The following is an 18,467-nucleotide window of genomic DNA, read 5'->3' on the forward strand; positions in this document are numbered from 1 at the left end:
AGGGTCTACACTTAAAGTCAAATACAGCAAGAGGACTAGCCTTTAAAAAAAAAAAAAAAAAAAAAAAATCACCAATACTTACACTCCTCCAGGTCTAACTTGCTTCTTTCAGTAACATAGCAGATATTCAAGGGGGAAAACCAGTTACCCAAGAAACAGTTTTACACACATTATTATTAACCAACCATGCCTAATTCTTAAGCATTTCCAAATTCTATTCAAGTGGGGAAGGGCACAAATTGTGAACACCTCTGGCCTTGAGAAATTTAGTTCTTAAAAGGTTGTTCAGAGGCATGGGGGTAGTGGAGAGGACAGCAGAGGAGTTGTGCATTGATGGAGTAGCAGCTGTCCAAGCACTAATAGGTTAATAAGGCCTTTTCACAGTTTCCAAAACCCCATCATGGACCTACAAAAAAGCGCTCTTCCCAAAAATACATGGAAACCATATGAATAACAGACTTAAGACATAATGGTTACTGTTGGTCTTCCAGATGTTTTGCTCATATCTATTCAAGCTGTGTGTGCATGTGTGTTCACGGCTGTCTGAAAGTCTTCCCTAGCAACTGCCAGCCAGGTTGGCTGGTTAGTCCCCTGCAGTGGCACTTATGTGAAGCCTATATATGATCCAGCTGACCTGGCACCCCCTCAATTCCTTCTTGCTGTCCACTCTGTGTCAGGAGGATGGGTTTTGAATAGGTATGAGCAACACAGCTCCAATACAACAGTGAGTAATTATTTTTTTTCCTTCAAGTGCTTGCTTGAGTTAAGAGATTCCCAAGCTAAACCCAGAAGGGATCAGTCAGTGTATGGCTGACTCCAGAACAGCAGCTCCTAAGGCTGTGTCTCATCTAGATTGCTGCACAACTCCATAGTAAGATGTGAAGGTATGCACGGGAGGACCACACAGCAGCATGACATATTTCCTGGAGAGGCAAATACGCCAAGAAGGCAGATGAAGAGGCCTGACCTCACACAGAGTACACCATCACAGCTGGCAAGGAGACTTTTGTGAGATCATAACACCCCCATACAGGATGCAATCCAGACGGGGATGCACTGCAATTAAATCGGCATCCCTTCGTAAGTTCAGTGATCGCTACAAAGAGCTGCATGCTGTTAAGGAAGGGCTTGGTCTGGTCAATAAAGAAGGCAAGTGCCCACCTCACAGAGGTATGGCAGCTGTGGCTCCTGCTGTGAGGTTTAAATGAAGAAAACAGGCAGGAAAATACCCTAATACGGAACCGGGGGACAAATTGGTAGGAAAGCTGAAGGAGCTGGATCTTATCCTTATGGAACCTTGCGTATGGGGGCTCAGACACACTTCTGGCAGAGTTGGTAGGCACCAGGAAGGCCACTTTTGGGCAGAGGCAGAGGAGAGAACAAGTGGCCAGAGGTTTGAAAGGTAGGGGCCTTGTAAGGACCCGGAGGACCAGGTTAAGGTCATAGGCTGGACTGGCTAGCAAACCAACAGGTGAAATCAGTCCATGCCCTTGAGGAAGTGCCCCACCACTGGGTGCACTAAAACCGGAGTGCCCACCCTCGCAGGATGGAAGGCCAAATATGGCTGCCAGACAAACCTTTATAGATGAAGCAGCAAGGCCTCGCTGCATCAGGGAAATGAGATTGCAAGACAGAGTTAGACAGGCTCTAGACTGAGGCACAAGATCACGCCGATTACATCAGCAGGAGGAGCATGTCCATTTGATCAGGTAGGACCATTGTGTAGACAGCTCATGGCTGCTGAGAAAAACCTTCCGCGCTGGTCACACCATGAGGTGAAGAGACCAGGAGTTCTGGGTGGTGGAGGCAACGGTGGTCCTGCATGAGGAGATCTGGAACAAAGTCAAATGGCTGGAAGCATAGAGTACTCCATCAGTGTGGGGTACAAGTGCTGGCAAACCTACGCCAGGGCTATGAGGATTACATTAACCTTGGTGCATCTCAAGGTTTGCAGGAACTTGTACACAAGCAGCAATGGAGAAAAAGGTGTAGAGCAGTCCATGGAATGAGGAATGTGTCTACTATCGAGCCCAGGCTGAAGCTCCGAAAGGAGCAGAGTGCAGAGCACTGGCAGTTGCTCCAAGATGCAGAGAGGTCCAGTCAGGGAAAGTCCCAATTCCAGAAGATAGAGTAGAAGAGGTCCAAGCAGATCATCCACTTGTGGTCCAGGAATCGACAACTGAGACTGTCTGAGAGTCTGGGAGATAGCCCGCTCCATTCACCTGGAGGCATCCTATACCAGAGCTCCTGCACGTGCAGCGCTTCTGAGCCCAGCCAGGAGGAGCACACACTGCCTTGTCAGTTGATATAACATGACTATTGTATTGCCCATCATGACCCCATACATAACGGCTGCAGAGAAAGGTAGAAATGCCAGGCAAGCAAGGCGAACGGCCCAGAGCTTGCGCACATTGATACGGAGTCCACTATCTCTGAATTATGAAATGTCCCGGATGGGCACCTGAGCCTAAAGCTGACATATCCATGAAAAGGAACGTGGACTAAGCAGCATGAAAGGGAATGCCTACGTGAATGTTCTGCAGGCACAGCCACCAGCAGAGAGTGTTGGTTGTGACCTTGTCTCACCAGGTCTCCATGTTTAGGCCATCCTAATGGGGACAATTCACTGAGGCCAACCACACCTGGAAGGGACAGAGTTTGAGCCTGGCAAATAGCACTACATATGTGCACGCTGCCAGGTACTCGCAGCTCTAGACACATGCAGAACATGGTTATGGGAAATTCTGAAAGGAGGCGCAGGAGTTGGACCAGAACCTGTTAGCACTGACTGGGAAGGAATGCCCTGGTTTGTGTGGCATCAAGAACTGCCCTGATGAACTTTATGCACTGAGTAGGCAGTCAGCAAGGACTTTGCTGTGTTGAGCAGTAGGCCCAGCCTGTTCAGAGTCCATCTGGGGAATGAATGCCACCTGCACCTAATTTGCGGACTGGCCCCAGAAGGAGCCAGTCCTGCAGATATAGCTACACCTGAACATCATGATGGCAGAGAAAGGCAGCTACTGTTTTCATACATTTGGTGAACAACTTGGAGGCCATGGAAAGCCCAAAAGCAAAGGTGCAGGTGGCCCACTGCAAGCTGAAGTACCACCAGTAGAAAACATGGATGGAAAACGTGGAAGCAAGCATCCTTTAGGTTGAGAGCAGCATACCAGTCACCTGGATCCAGATAGGGGATGACGATGCCCAGAGACACCATGCAGAACACGAGACACCACAAAAACTTTGAGCTCCTAGAGATCCAGGGCGGGTCACACCCCACTGTTTGCCTTGAGAACCAGAATATAGTGGGAGTAGACTCCTCTCAGCTCCTGTATGGCTGGGGTACCTCCTTTACCGCCTCTAAGTTCAGAAGTGACTGAACCTCCGTGAGGAGGAGCTACTTTGAGAATGATCCCTAAAAAGAGAGAGATGGGCAAGAGGGAACAGGGAGTGGGGATGGAGTAGAGTGGAACAGGATGGTGTACCCCGATGATATAGTCCTGGGGATCCAGTGGTACCTGATCAGGCCTAGAGGAATGGACAGAGTCTGTTTATAAAAGGCAGGGCAGGATCCTTTGGTGTAGGTGCACTCAATGCTGTAGTACCATCAAAAGGAGTATTTGGAGGAGGACTTTGTCCATGACCAGCTCTGGATTGCCAGTGGGAAGGCTGACAGCCAGAGTATCACCCCCTGCATTGGTAAAAATTCAAGCACCCATGAGGCTGAAAGGGCCTGGACTGCTGTGGGTGCTGCTGAGGCTGAGGTTTAAATGGTTTCTACTGCAAAGCCAGCACATGCATCCCCAGGGACTTCATGGTCCTGTGAGGAGTCTTTGAGGCTCTGAAGAGGAGTATTGGTCTGTTGAGTGACTAACCCTTGAGAGTCAAAAGGGAGATTCTGGATTGTCTGCTGGACCTTGTGGGGAAAGGTACAATGGTAAAAACCAAGCCACCCAGTGCATGGCTGTGCCAAAGGCAACAGAGAAGCCTGCAGTTGCCCACACTGACAGCCATCTGCAGGACACAGCCTTGCCTTCCAGCCTAACGGCTGAAAGCACCTCCCTCAGTTCTTCAGGTAAGGTCTTTTTGAACTTGAGGGCCATGGTCCACAAGTCATAGCAGCAGAGGATGAGCAGCTGCTTAGCCACCTGAAGCTAAGGCCGCCCCCACAGAATAGCTGAAAAAGGGTAAGTGTATGGCATCTCTAGATTGGTCGACAGGCTCTGGCCCCCATAGTGCTCTTTCATATTCACAGCATCTACCACCTAGGAGCATAGTGGTTGGTGAGCATACAGGTAAAGTACTTGCATTTTACCCCACCAGCTGTTGGGCCGGGGGGTGGCAGACACCAGCCTCTAAACAGTGGAGGCAGCTCAGAGCCAGGGACCGTGTGTTGCACACCAAGGATGGAAATGTGGAGCCCTGCCCTAGTGGTTGGGGTACCAATTCCTTGAGGAGCTGCCACAGCCAAAAGTTATGCTTCTTTTAAGTTTGAGGCTTGAAACCCCTGCAGATACGGTGCTTCTCTGATGTGCTATACCCACACAAATGAAGGCAGGCACGGTGAAGATCACTCATTAGCAAAGACTTTAAGCAGTCACAGCACTGCTTAAAGCCCAAGACATTATCATTCCCTTAACTCTCTGAGGGGGAAAAATGGCAGGAGCAAGGGAGAAGCCTTCCTTACCAGAGAAACAGAGAAGACGAGCATAACCTTTACTTTAGGTTCAGTTAAAACACAGGCATTCGCAACTATTTGCACAGAAAGAGCTAGGAAATGTGCAGCAAGAGGTACTTCAATACACAATAGAACAGCCACATGGATGGTAAGAACAGAACTCAGGGAGCGCTGAGTTGGCTGGGTCAGATATAAGCTTCTCATTAGGTGCCACTCCAAGAGGCTCCCCAGCCAACCTAGCTGATAGTTGCTAGGGGGAAAAAAAAAGAAATTCTTTCCAAGAGCCATGCACATGCACACACGATCCCCTCTAATAGATATGCGCAAGTACTTAAACTAGATTTCCCCACTTTTTTGGGTAAGAAGCCTGATTGATGCTACTGCATTTTAGTTAGGAGGCTTGGGCGGTTATCAGACGGAGTCAAGCTGTTACCTTAATAGATTTGTTATTTGACAATGCAGAGAATAAAAAGACCTTTCAAAAAGATGAGCTACAATTTTCTAGCATCACCCGGCTTTTCTAAGCACAGTACAGCTGTTTTCTGAGGCTTAAGTCCATTTGGGGAAAAAAGTTACATGACAAGATAAAGCTCAAGAGTTTCTCTATTCTAACACTAAGGCTTGGTCTACAGTTGGCGATTAGGTCAAACTTAGATGTTTTAGGTCAGACTTCTAAGCAATCAGTCCACCATACATGGGCCATTCCTTTGCCTTTAAGAGCTCCTAAAGTTGACTTCTATACTCCGGCTTTTCATGAGGATTAATGCCAAATTCGACCTTGCATGATGGGATGTTAGTCCAGACTGAGCGCTGCGAAAGTCAACATTCTTTGCCTCCTAGAGGCATCCCACAGTGACCCAATGTGACCACTGTGGCCACCACTTTCAGCTTCTCCCCCCTCCAAGTGTCCAGGAAGCAGCCAGAGAGAAAATTTGAATTTCATTTCCTGTTTGGCCAACATGGTGAGCTGAGCAGGCAGAACACCTTGCCATGAATTCCAAGGGTCACAGATGTGCTGCAGCATGAAGTGTGCAGGAGACCCAGGACCCCATTGCTGTTGGGGAGACAGAGGGATGAATCTGTGCTTGGAAAACTACAAAGCAGCAAAAGAAATGCAGACATATCTGCTAAGATCCCACAGGGTTATGGGTTTAAAAAAAAAAAAAAAAAAAGTGTGTGTGTGTGGGGGGGGGGGGGGGGGGGGGAAAGGACCCAAGGATGCCCCGCAGCGCCATGTGAAAATGAAGGAGCTCAGGCAGGCATGCCATAAAACAAAGGAAGCAAACGGATGTTCTCTGTCATCACTGCAAACATGCTGCTTCTATGACCAGCTGCATGGAACTCTAGGGAGTGACACAACCACTGTCCAAAAACAGCATGTGGATATCTCCAAAGAGATTCTTTGAATTCTCAGGCAACAGCAAGACGGATGAGGAAGAGAAGTAAGATGGCAATGGTCAGCAGGCAAATGGAGCAGCTGATCTTGTCGACAGCCAGGAACTTTTCGTAACACTGGACCGACTCCCCTCCTCCCAGGATGTTTTGCACACAAACTCTGATGGCAGCGGGCAACTCTGGCGAGGTCTTTTTAAATCATGCTGCAAGTGGGTAGAGGTTATCTGTGGCACCTGCTACACCTACATAGTCTGAGGCTCCTGGAACAACTTGCTAATGTCCGATCCTCCTTGCACATCTCTATAAAGTTCCCCGACAAGCAGGCTAATTCTTCTCATGAAGGTTTAGGGGAGGCCAACCTTATTCCAGCCTCCTCAATAGGACACCCTTCCACGCCAAACCACTAAACAAAACAGCACAGAGTAATGGCCAGCCTTGGGCCCACATTCAGTTTGCATAGGTTCTTTATCAACCTTAGTCAGTCTGCTTACAACCTAGATAAGCACAGGAAGGAGCATTAAGCTACCATATGCGCCCAATTTGTGCCTTATCATGGCTAAAAGAGAACAGTGCCAAAACAGGTCCCTTAAGATCTGTGTAGTACCTGCGGCACAGAGGACACTTAAGAGCCCAAAATTTGTCCTTTCAGAGACTACATGATTTTGTCTTTCACAGATGTTCATTCATGAGGATTTCTCTGTGTGGTGTTAAGCTTATCTACAGTAAACGTATTTCAATGTTTAGCTTTCACTTATATTTGCTGCAGTGTGCTCAGTGGGCTCCTTGGTCACCACTCACCACTTCACCCCACCTCTCCAGCTGTCAGACTGGCACAAATCCGCAAAACAAAATGAATGTGGCAAAGTACGTTCCTAGAGCACGTGGAAATCACATGTGGAGAATACATGTTTAATGGCATGGAGAGACAAGCTGATCAAGAAGACAGGATAGCTAATTGTGAGGCGAGAAGAGAGCACAGTGTGAACTGTAGACCCAGAGGAAGATGTTGCAGCTGATGGGACAGTAAACAGAGCTCCTGTGGTGCCTGGAACAGGAGTACAGAGCCCCACTGCAGTCCACAGCGAGCCACATGCCCTCCTCACCATGCTCCTTAACCTCCCTGTATTGACACACCAGAATGAGGGAGGTGGCAGGGAGAGTAAAGGGCAGGCTTGCATACCATTCTCAGGAGCACTTTGAGAGCAAAAACTGACATTCCCCTTCCTTGCTTATCCACCCATGAAGCCCCTGCCATGAATTCCTTTAATGCTCCCTGAATTTTAAAAAAAAGGAAGCTGAGAAAAGTGTCTTTATTACTTGAGTTGCACCAGGGAAGGCCCATTGCTCAGGAGCTGTTTGGCGCTGCAAGCCTCAGAGGAACTGCAACACGTTCCTCAACCGTCAGAGGTTGTCTCATTTTGACATAGCAGCACTTCAGGGCAGAAGTAGGGGTCTGCCAGACTGTTCTAGTCATAGTGGCAATTGTGTTGATTATGGGCAGAGCCACGCTGGTGCGGCCTGCAGAGGACAAAATGTCAGTGACAGTGTCCATTTCATCCTGGACCTCCTCTGCTTTCACACCCAAATTTTGGGCCACTCTCCTAAGGATCTACTGAAAACCCCTCCCATCCTTCAATATGAGCGAGGCCAACGAGCCCACCACCACCTCAACTAGGGAGGAAGAAGAGGATGATAGCCCTTGCACCTTTATTTGGAGGGGAAGATAGTAGAGACCTGCTCAGGCACTTGGCCCTCCATGGAAATTATGGGCAAATTGGGGAGGGGGGGGCACCATAGGCAGAGCTGGTCCAAAAACCCTACCACAGAAGGTGCAGATGGCACTATTACCACTCCCTGTAGTTGAGTCAGTGCCAGTGTCTGCCCCATCGGCTTCAGAGGTACAATTACAGATGGTGCCAGCACAAAGGGTTCCACTCCTGCTGCGATGGCACCAACAGTGCTGACCAAGGTCAACGCCGATGAGGTAGAAGCAGGCAGGTCCATGACGATTGCCGCTTTGTCTTTGTTCCAGTGGTGGGGCACCCAGTGATGCTGACGGTGCCGAGCACGAGATCAGCCGTGCCCCTGGCATCATTAAAGATAACCCAATGGTCTGGCCCTGCACCTTGTGGACTGACCAGAAGGGCCACTGCTGAGTCGCCTGCAAAGCCAGCATCCAACCCATATCCTTTGGGCGATGACTAGAGTGCCTATGACAGTTATGGTGCTACCTTTTTGAGCTCCTGCTCCATCCAGAGCTCTCGTAGGAGGACTCCAACTCCGACACCGATTCAGCAGCAGATGACTATGGCAGGGCCATCAGAGTCACCCCAAAGAATGCTGGGTTTGGGGGGGGGGGGGGGGCGTGGCGGACATGGCAGTGCACGTATTGGTCACCCTACCAGAGCCACTCCAGGGGGTGCCACACCAACCCTATTGCTACTGGCTAGGGCAAAAAGCTTTCAGCAACTGCGCATGCGCCCATGCACACCCAACTTGGAATGGACCTGAGCAATCACCCAAACAACAACTTCCTGTAGGTATGTGCCCACCCCCCACAAAAAAAAAAAAAAAAAAAAAAAAAAAAAAGCAAAGAGCCACACAACAGAATACTCAGATGCAAGTACATCCAACAGGCTCAAGGTGGAGCATTATAAAGATAAGGAAGACTGTCTCTGGTACAACTGATCAGGCCATTGTCATGCTTGAAGTGGATAAGGAGTCCCTGGGTCTCCAAAGAGGATTTCTCTTTCATTAGTGTGATCAAAGAGAAAAGCTTCCCTGACAAAGCAGAGAGAGAAGTGTGTGCTGGTGAAGGAGATGAATAAAGTTTCCGGCAGAGGAGCTACTCAAATTGAAAGGTGACCGCCGAACTCAAATAACAGCTTTATGGCAACAGTGCCAGAGACATAGCAACCTATTCACATATTGAGATCTGCCTTTACCTTAAGGTTTCCTTTAACCATAAGGATGTCGGTACTAGTACTGATGTCAATGCCACTTGCTAAGGGTCCCCAGAATTGTCACAGGTATTGAAAATGGTTTGTACCTTTTGAGTACAAAGCCACAGGTTCAAAAGATGTGATGCCTGCTCAATTCATGATGCTGTTCATGTGAATCCAGGTGAGAAGTCTATACAGGCTGATGTTGGGTTCCCACCTGCCTTGGTTAGGAGGCAATATATTGGTCTTTGCTGCCAGGATAGCTGCTGATATAGTAGTTTATAATTATGCCAAATCCTTGCCTGACAGTGTCACAAATGCAGGCACCAACCTTTGGTGAGGGGTGGCAAAAACAATGTCTGAGCTGAATTTATAGCCAATTCTGCTTTGAAGTCAGATTCTTGTTCAAAGTGCCTTACCAATGACCACAGATGCAAGTTAACCTGGATTTCCCTGTCCTGGTCAAAAAATAAACAGTTAACCAAGCAGCAGTCTCACATGCTACTGTTGACAAAACAGACCATGGCCCTCTGTGAAATGAAGCATGGTTGGAAGGAGATTTGAATCCATGATTTGAGGTCAACATTATAACATGAAGCAATCAAGAAAGCCCATCTTTTTTCCCCAAGGTGTAATAAAAGTTCCAGCTCCCATTGCCTCTAAGGACTGCACAGAGGGCAGAGGCAATATGCAAAGTTATTTTCCTGCCCCTAAGAAGGCAAGTGGCGCAGATAGGCACGTGGCCTCAGCAGCTGGCTGCTTTCAGCAGCCTGGGACTGATATGCAAGAGGGTCCGTCTGAGGGTCCCACAGAGCTGCAAGCTGGAAGCTGCCTAGATATGCTCTGACCAGGACGTGCTTGTCTCTAGCACCCCGAGCTGACCCTCCCACACACACAGGAAGGCATTTGTTGTTGAGTAGCTCACAAATCAATCACTCTTGGGCTACATGTCTCAGAAGAACTAGGATGTATTTTCACATTGGAATCACTATGCCTAGATTTCATGCTTACTGGAAGATTACACCTATCCAGGTTTCATACATTATACTTCACCCGATCACTTCAGCTGCAATTTGAAGAAAAACACTTTTATAAAGTCACAGCAATTACCCTTATTAGGGCAACCAAACTTGAAAGAGCGCCAAGCCATGGTGTATTCACCTAATAATATGCATCTTCTATTCAGAGGTCCTCAAATATACTTGTTAGTAATAGTGATCATACCTTCCTCCTACTGTGTCGTCTTGTGGTTGGGCCCCGGCAGTGTTCCTCTGTGAACGTCGCAGTGACCCCCCTGGATTGTTATTAGGCCGGTTGGACATTGGCACCTCTCTCCTGAAGGGACATACCCTTTCTAGACACTACCATTCACTGTGAGAAGAAAAAAAAAAAAAAAACACAAACAAAAAAAATCAATACCACTTCAGACACAGAAATAGGAGGAGGATTCCTGAAGATATTACCCATTAGGCAAATAAGTGTCGTCATGGACTAGAAGGCTTAAAAAGTCAAGCAATACTCTGAAAGTAACCTCATTACAGCATGCATTACTTTTAATCTACATGATATACCATACAGAGGTCTTTTTCCAGAAAGAAGTGCTTAGTTTTTTTGTGATGCTTTCATAGAAAAAGGAGTTGGGATACAGAGTGTTTAAAATCCCCAGTCTTTATGTAATATATATTTAGTAAGAAATGCACTCTTCTTTTAGTGGTACCAGCATACACTATTAAGCTGAAAACTACCTGTGTGCGAGACAATGTACTTGTTTATGAAGGGACATGGTCCAGTTGTATTGCTGCCAATTCCTGAGAAGAGTCATGTGTAATATTAAAATGAAGAGAGATGCTTTCCCAATACAATAGTTCAGGGGCTTTTTTCCTGCCAGAACGCCCCAGTATGGTGTTCTGGTACCTTTTTTTAAAAGCTGGCCGAGTGGCTTTGTCCAAGCCATGTCTGGCCCTTTAAGAACCATTGCAGCTTGGACACAGCTGACTCTGGCTGACCTTTCCTCCACTCCCTCCCTACTCTGAATGCCAGTGGCAAGGTAGGGAGCATGGGGTGGTGGGAAGCGGGTTGGGGCCACAAGGGGGTGGCTGGGGGCCATCTTAAGCCCCACACTGAGGGAGGGTGGCTTGGGCCCCACGCTTGGGGGCAGTAGGAGGCTCAAGTTCTGCCTCCTTTTCTCTAGGAGGAAAGAAAAAAAAAAGGGGAGAGGCGCACAACAATAGTTGAAAAACAAGCTTCCACATGCGCGTCAAAAAAAAAAAAAATCGCCAAAACCATTCAGCAAGAGACCCAGTCAGACAGCCAGTAAGAATGAAGATGAAATCTAATGTTTTTAAAAAGTTAAGAGCCTGGAATTCATACTTGCTAGAGAAAAAAAAAAAAAAAAGGTTAACTTGATATCAACTCTAAAATAGCTACAGGATGCCTTTGTACTTAATATTCCAAGTTTATAACGTTCTCTCAGCTATTTTGTGACTTTCTAAACACTGTTTTACCAATGGACCTCAAAAAGAGAGAAAGACCCAATACTGCATTGCCAATATGCCTGGACAAAAACGTAATTCTAGTTTCTTACTTGCTTAGTTCCTAAGCAGAGATGGGAGTCTACCTCATATAGGCAAGGTATTAGCAATGGTACTGTGATCATAACCCACCAGGTAAAAGCAGTTGCAAAGCATATAGCACTATTTTACTTTCATAAGGCAACTGGAAAACTATATAGGTTTCAAAGTCACAAATTTAGATCACCACCTCTTGGACTGTAGTATCCATCAAAACAGATATCCCTTCAACTATCATTACCTGAATATTTTTAAGCTAAAATTTTGATTGCTGAAGCATAGTTCAGACTTAGCACAGCCACTGAAATCATTTTAAAAACTTTTATTCTCTCATATTCATGAAGTGTATAATGAATAGCAGATATCCAAAAAATCAATATAGCAACTATATTGTCATCCATGTCATTTCAACATTAGTCCTCTCAGATCCGACTCTGACCAGTTAGATAACTCATGCCTCCTGCATCAAGCCAACATTTCCAGTGCTTTCATGGTCTTTTGCCTTCTCTACCACGGGGTCGTGCCACTGCTCACAGGGATTTCATCAGTTCTTATTTCCATGTTACACTGCCATGTGATCACAGTCCTACCACTAGAAGAAGACTGGTTATTACTGTGGCTGAAGCACAGCACTATTTCTATGTAACTCAGACTGGTTTTAGAGTTAAGGACAGGCCTCCTACATTGTTCCCCATTTCAGAATATTAGAGATTCTCTGCAAGACAAATAACCATACTGGTTTCCCCACAACAGTCACCAGCACCACAGACTGTGTAAGATTGCCAGCTACATGACCAAATGGTCCTAGAATTTCTTCTGGCTGCCAGTTCATTAAGAAATATAATTCTCCCCTCAGCCTTTTCCTTAATACTACCTGCTTGCATCAAAAGTAAAATTTTTCCCTACATGAAAAACAGTGAAATCAAAGTGCATAAAATCTCCCAATGTCAACTAGAGGTAAGGCTGCTAGAAGTCTGACTGCAGGATCCCCAGAGAAATGGAATACACTGTTAAGAATGGTGGTTTGGTTGCACTTTTTCTTACGATGGCAGTACTGCCAACTCTTCTTCTCCCATCGCCGGAGAAGATTCTGGTGGGAGCTAGACTGGCCCCCATTTTTCAGTGACATGAGACAAGTCCAATATCTAGAGAATTCAACATTCTGTGTAACTACCTGTCTAATCCGCATCTTGGATGCATTAACTAAGCAAAGCTTCTGTAGGCAGAGCTCTTGTACTTACTCTTCCCCACAGTAACCCATTCTCATAAGAGAGAATAATATCAACAATACAGGTTTTCCCCTGTCCCTCCGTGCAATGCCCACTTGGGAAAAGCCTGCCTCCTGGACTGGGAGGGGAGGCAAAGAACCAAAACCTAAATGTGAAGTTGGGAGAATGGCAGCTGATGAGAGCTGAGGCAGAACTGATGAGCAGGGAGCAAGAACTCCTTCAGCAGGAGGCAAGAATAATTAACTCAGAAGTGGCCAACACATGGTCCACAGGCCAGAATCCAGCCTTTTCATCTGGCCTGCGGAGCCAGCAGCAGCAGCATTTTGAAAGCCAGCTAGGCAGCTCCAAGCCTCATGTAGCTCTTCAGAGAGCCATTTGTGGCTCCAGATGCTGCCACCACTAACTCCGGCTCCAGCTCCCTGCCCTGCCGTGCTGCAAGAGAAGAGAATTGGTTTAACAGTCAGCAGGAGGGATCCAGCCGTCAAACCAATTAAAACTGAGTCCCATTTTTTCAGCACTGCAGGCCAGAGAGCTGCATGCTGTACATGGGAGAAGGGCTGGGGAGGAGCAGCACAGCTGTTGGGAAGAGACGGCAGCCCTGTGAAGGTGCATGCATTTGAGTTTGCACATACACATGCATGCATGCAAAAATAGGACATGGATACTCCACAAATATTCTGATTAAATTAAGTACTTCTTCAGGAGACTGACTGGTAAGGGCCCAAATTGCTGCTAGGCAGTGGGACAATGCTGCAGTTTGAACAGGACTCTAGCAGCTGATGCAGGAGGCAATAATTTCTTACAGTCCTCTTTTCATATTTTATGTATATTACCAGGTGGGTGCATGATCTCTCATTGGACCATCTTCCATTGGTCAACATGACAAGCTTTATGAAGAGTTTGAAGAAAGAGACAACACTTGCACACTTCAAAGAGAAAAACTGTTCTAATAAAAAACAAGCAAGTTCTACCCTTCCTACCTTGTGTGTCTTAGCCCTGGCCCAATAGGGCTACAACTCCATTGCCAACAGCAACAAAAATGTTATGTGTGAAGTGTTTCAAAAGTCACAGGGTCACAACCAATAGGTTTGTGTCTCAAACTGAGAAGTCTAGAGGTCACAGAGGAAGCAGTGCATTCCAAATAGCTTAGAAGAAATGCAACAAAAGGCAGATGCCTTACAAGCTATACAGACCCAGAGAATAGAGCTTCCCTCTACTTAGAAATCCCTGGATAACAGCTACTCTTTCCTGCAAGAGTCTGCTGCTCCCAATTCTAAAAATCACGTTTCGGCTCATTCAGTTCCTCATACTGCTCACTGTACATGGATCCTTAAACCCATCAATCCAAAGGGACTCCCCACCCTGCAAGTGATATTTGCTATCACTGACATACAGGTGTGTGCTAATATTTTCATTGTGGGACAAATTTTTAAAGTTAAACTTATTTATGTAAAGATCACTAACTATAATCCTGCCACACTGCTTCCAGTTTGCCTACAAATTTTGTGTAACTGTGTGTCCAGTCCTACCCCTTATCAAGCATTACGAATCCAATTTTTCTAATACACGCATCTACATGCCTTCCACTGAGCTGCTCCTATCACCTATACTTATTCAATAGATTTTTCAGGATCACTCTTCATTTTAAGGCCCTACAACTACTGCTAAAGTGCTATACTAAACACTTTGCTTTTGTTCATTTGCTTTTGCCATGACCCAAATTTAGCTGTTTTCCTCCTTGTAAATCGGAGGCCTTTAGTTGATGAGCAAGCAAAGGAACTTGCACATCAGTTCTTCTAGTCTCCATGATGAGCAATTTAGCTGCTTCCTCAGTTCTCCAACTGAGGAATTCAGCAGTCACGCCCGCTAAAGAGCAAGAGTCCTGTGGCACCTTATAAACCAAAACATATATTTTGGAGAGTAAGCTTTCATGGGCAAAGACCACAAAAGCTTATGGTCCAAAGTATGTTAGCCTATAAAAGATGCCACAGGACTCTTGTTGATTTTGAAGATACAGACTAATTTGGCTACTCCTCTGACACCTGCTAAAGAGGAGATCTAATTAAGTGCAAAGATGTATTTGTCAAAATAAGGGATCCTCCACACCCTTGCTCTTGAGAGCTCAATATTCTAGCCTCATTCCCCTAGGCCATGTCTACACTTATGAAAAAGTTCAAAATGGCCATGCTAATCTAAGAATATGAAATGCATATTCAGCACCTCATTAGCACACCACTCACTGGGCACAGCGCTTTTGTCTACATAGGAGGTCTTTTTTGAAAACAGTTGATAGGAATAAGGGGATTTCGATGTTGGCAGGATCCTTTCAAAAAACAACCCCTGTGCAGACAGGCCATGGCACTTTCAAAGTGCTGCGGCCACCGGCAGGCTAATGAAGCTCTGAATGTACATTTCTGTGCCTCATTAGCATTCTTTGATTGCCCATTAGCATGGCCATTTCTAAGTTTTTAGTAAGTGTAGACATAGCCCTACAGTTCCATTAGGGAGCTTCTGTACTTATCTCATTTGGAAGTGGTTAGATCCAAGTTCCTTCTTATTCTTGAAAAGGAAGGAATTCAGTGGATAAGCCCTGCACAGGCAAGCAGTACTATTTAAAAAAAAGTTATTCCCTTATTTTTGCATGTGCCTTGTAGGAATCTAGTTATATCTACTATGACACAAACCAAAGTCATACCTCTACTTCTCTATTAAAGAAATATTTTAAATTAGGATGCTGATTTAACATCTGAAGCTCTAGACATCACATACATCAAATGAACTCAACTGCTAAGGTTGTATGTGTTTAAAAGTACCTTTTAATTGTATCTGAGTCACTACTAAGCAAGCCAGTGAAACCTTCAACTCTTCATATTGAAATAATATTCAATTGCTGCTTAAACAATGAATGATGCCTGAAGTTCTGGTCCTTAGCTGTTTCGCTTTCAAATACAAGGTTTTTAACAGCGTTGAACTTGAAGACAGTTTATAAATGTTTCAGGCACATCCCCCCATATACCTTTTGAAGATATTTAACAAGGCTAGCACCCAAGTACATTCTTGCCCCCGGCATGAGTTGGAACAGTCATTGTCCGGTATCACATTTTCAAGAGACCAGACAACATAGAGAGCCTTAATAAAAAGATGCCAAGATATAGAGAGGTGTGTTTAGAAGTTACAGCATGGGAAAGAACCCAGAGACCTGAGCTCTGCTACAACTCTTGCCCCATCCCCAAATGAAATGGACTTATCCAATCTGTCAGTTCTCCCCCTACCCCTTCTGTTAAAATGCCTTTTAGTATTTACACTGAAGTGTTTAGACATCCCTTAAGGCTTTTACTAAGATCCACGGATACTATTTTATTCAAATGCATAGTTCATATTGATCTTTGCCTAAATGTCAAGAATTAGCTGTATCTGCAGCCAGTGGGCCATTGCTATTACTAATTTAATGTGCTTCAGGTGGACTAAATATTTTATCAAGAATATGCACTGTACAAATATGAACCTAAAAAAAAAAAGTGTGAAACTGCCTGAATGCTGGCTTTATACATGGCTATCATGGAGAATTCAATCACTGACCTTCATCCTTACCCATTCCAATTGCAGGTAACCTTCAGAGACTGAGAACAGTGCTTGTTTGTTACTGAACTGCCAGCTAGATGCTGTTTCTGAGAACCTACACATTTATGTTCACACCAAAAAAGGTAAAAAAAAAAAAAAAAATAGACAAAAATGGCCCAAAAAACCCCCACACAACACGAACAGTAACCAAACACCAAGTTCTTGAAACAGACATCCAAGACCAGAGCAGTACTTCAACACTTCATCAGTGCTGCTTCTGGACAAGATCTGGTGTCCACAGAGGCCTGACAAACCCCTACAAATCACGAGCATTTTAAGCCACGTTGATCGTCACTTCTGAGGTGGGACTACACAAGAAATTATTTACTGCTGATGTACAGCCAACAGAGTTAGCATCAGTTGGAAAATCTAGTAAGCTGCCAGCAAAGCTCCCCAACTGTCTCTAACTAGGTTGACTCAGGAGCATGATTAGCAACTGGGACAGCAGAAAGAGATGGCAACTATGTACATGACTACTGCTCACCAGAATACCACCTTCAAAATTAACATGGCCGTTGTGAGGTCCATGAGCTGTAGCAACTGCTGCCGAGAATCACCTGTAGTTAGCCAGTCCTCCAGGTAAAGGGAATACTGTTCACTACAACAAAGCGAAGGAACTGGCTGTTGACTGGGATAATGGAGATATGTAAGTACGTATCACTGAGATGCAGAGCAGCAAACTGGATCCATGGAAGGAATAAGAGCCAATGGGACCATGCCAAAACACAGGATTTATAAATGCATTAAAATTCTGAAGGCCCAGGATAGGGTGAAGGTGCCCCTTTGGCCTTGGGAATAAGGAAATCCCTAGAACAGAACCCCCGCCTCGTAATTCTGGAACTAGGAATGTGATCTGTAGCATGAGCCATCAGACGAAGGACTCTGCATCCAACACCATCTCCCTGGTCAACCAAGGCAGAGCCAAACACCATGGTGCCAGAGAATCTCTTGCTGTGCACCATTGCCACCAGCTTGCCTCCGCACCAACCACACCTATGGTGCTGTGTCCCATGTCTGCTTGTGTCAACAGAGTTGGTGCCAGTTCTGGGGTCAACGCTGATGCCAGGGCCAGAGTCTAGGCTGAAGCTGGAGTCTCTGCTGACATACAGAGAGTTGGGTCCGAGGCCATGGATAAGGCCAGTGTTGAGGATGACAAACGTCCCAGCGCAGGTCAGTGCAGTTCCAGGGCTGGCACAGTCAGTTCAATGAGATCCTGTTCCATCTCAAAAAGGTATCGGGTGTGGAGGGCAAATCAAAGCCTTCATCCACTACCAGGGCATCCAGGGAGTCCACAAATCGACTGCCCTGTCCTAGGCACTGGAGTCAAGTGTTACCAGAGCCGAAATAATAGGCAGCGTTGGGATTGGGGCCTCGCGGGCTGCCACCAGGTCTTTTCAGTGTGCTGAGCAGGCCAATATCCCCTCTCAGTGTCCAAATAGAAAAGCGCACAGCAGTGCATGAGCTGTACCAAGAATTGGATGAGGCATCACATGCTGAGGGATGGTGCACGTGTCCTCAATAGTCATCCCAATGCAGCACCTAGGCCTCCCACACTGAGGCCAGCACGCTGCATGCCAAGGGGGCTTGAGGTTGCGGTTGAAGTGCAGACTCCATAAGAAGAAATTTAAGCTTCTGGTCTCTTTCCCTGTTAGTTCTAGGCTTAAACCCTTGACAAATTGGGTAAATTGGCTTTGTCCCAAATACTTCAGGGTCACAGCACGTAGGTTGCCTCTAGGCATATGCTTCCTGAATTTTAAACAAGATGTGAAGCTTTGGGTCTGCTGAATGCCCTGACTAAAATTACTATTGAGACTAAACTGATTTACACTACAAAAGAGGTGAAATATGGAAAAAAACAGGTACTTGAGAAGCAAGACCTATGCTTCAAGAACTGGTACTGCTGAAAGGAGCATGTGTATATATGCGCAATGCTGGGGAGACCTTACCCCAGGGGGCACTACAGCCCACCTGACAGGTGCCACTAGTGGAAAAAAAAAAAAAAAAAGTCTTAAAAACAATCATGTACTGGGAG

The 18,467-nt window shown here is 46.0% G+C and overlaps 1 protein-coding gene across 6 annotated transcripts in view; it reads right to left on the bottom strand.

Moving 5' to 3' along the window:
- TRIP12 (thyroid hormone receptor interactor 12) overlaps window positions 1–18,467 on the bottom strand; it is a 166,007-nt gene that overhangs the window by 105,655 nt on the left and 41,885 nt on the right. For all 6 annotated transcript variants that reach the window (XM_075004706.1, XM_075004705.1, XM_075004709.1 and 3 more), the window contains exon 2: window positions 10,240–10,386. In XM_075004706.1, coding sequence (XP_074860807.1) covers window positions 10,240–10,337 — 98 coding nt within the window. In that variant the 5' untranslated portion in view covers window positions 10,338–10,386. The remainder of the gene's footprint in view (window positions 1–10,239; window positions 10,387–18,467) is intronic.

The sequence above is a fragment of the Carettochelys insculpta genome, chromosome 10 (genome assembly GCF_033958435.1).
Source record: "Carettochelys insculpta isolate YL-2023 chromosome 10, ASM3395843v1, whole genome shotgun sequence".
In the NCBI taxonomy this organism is placed as follows: Eukaryota; Metazoa; Chordata; order Testudines; family Carettochelyidae; genus Carettochelys; species Carettochelys insculpta.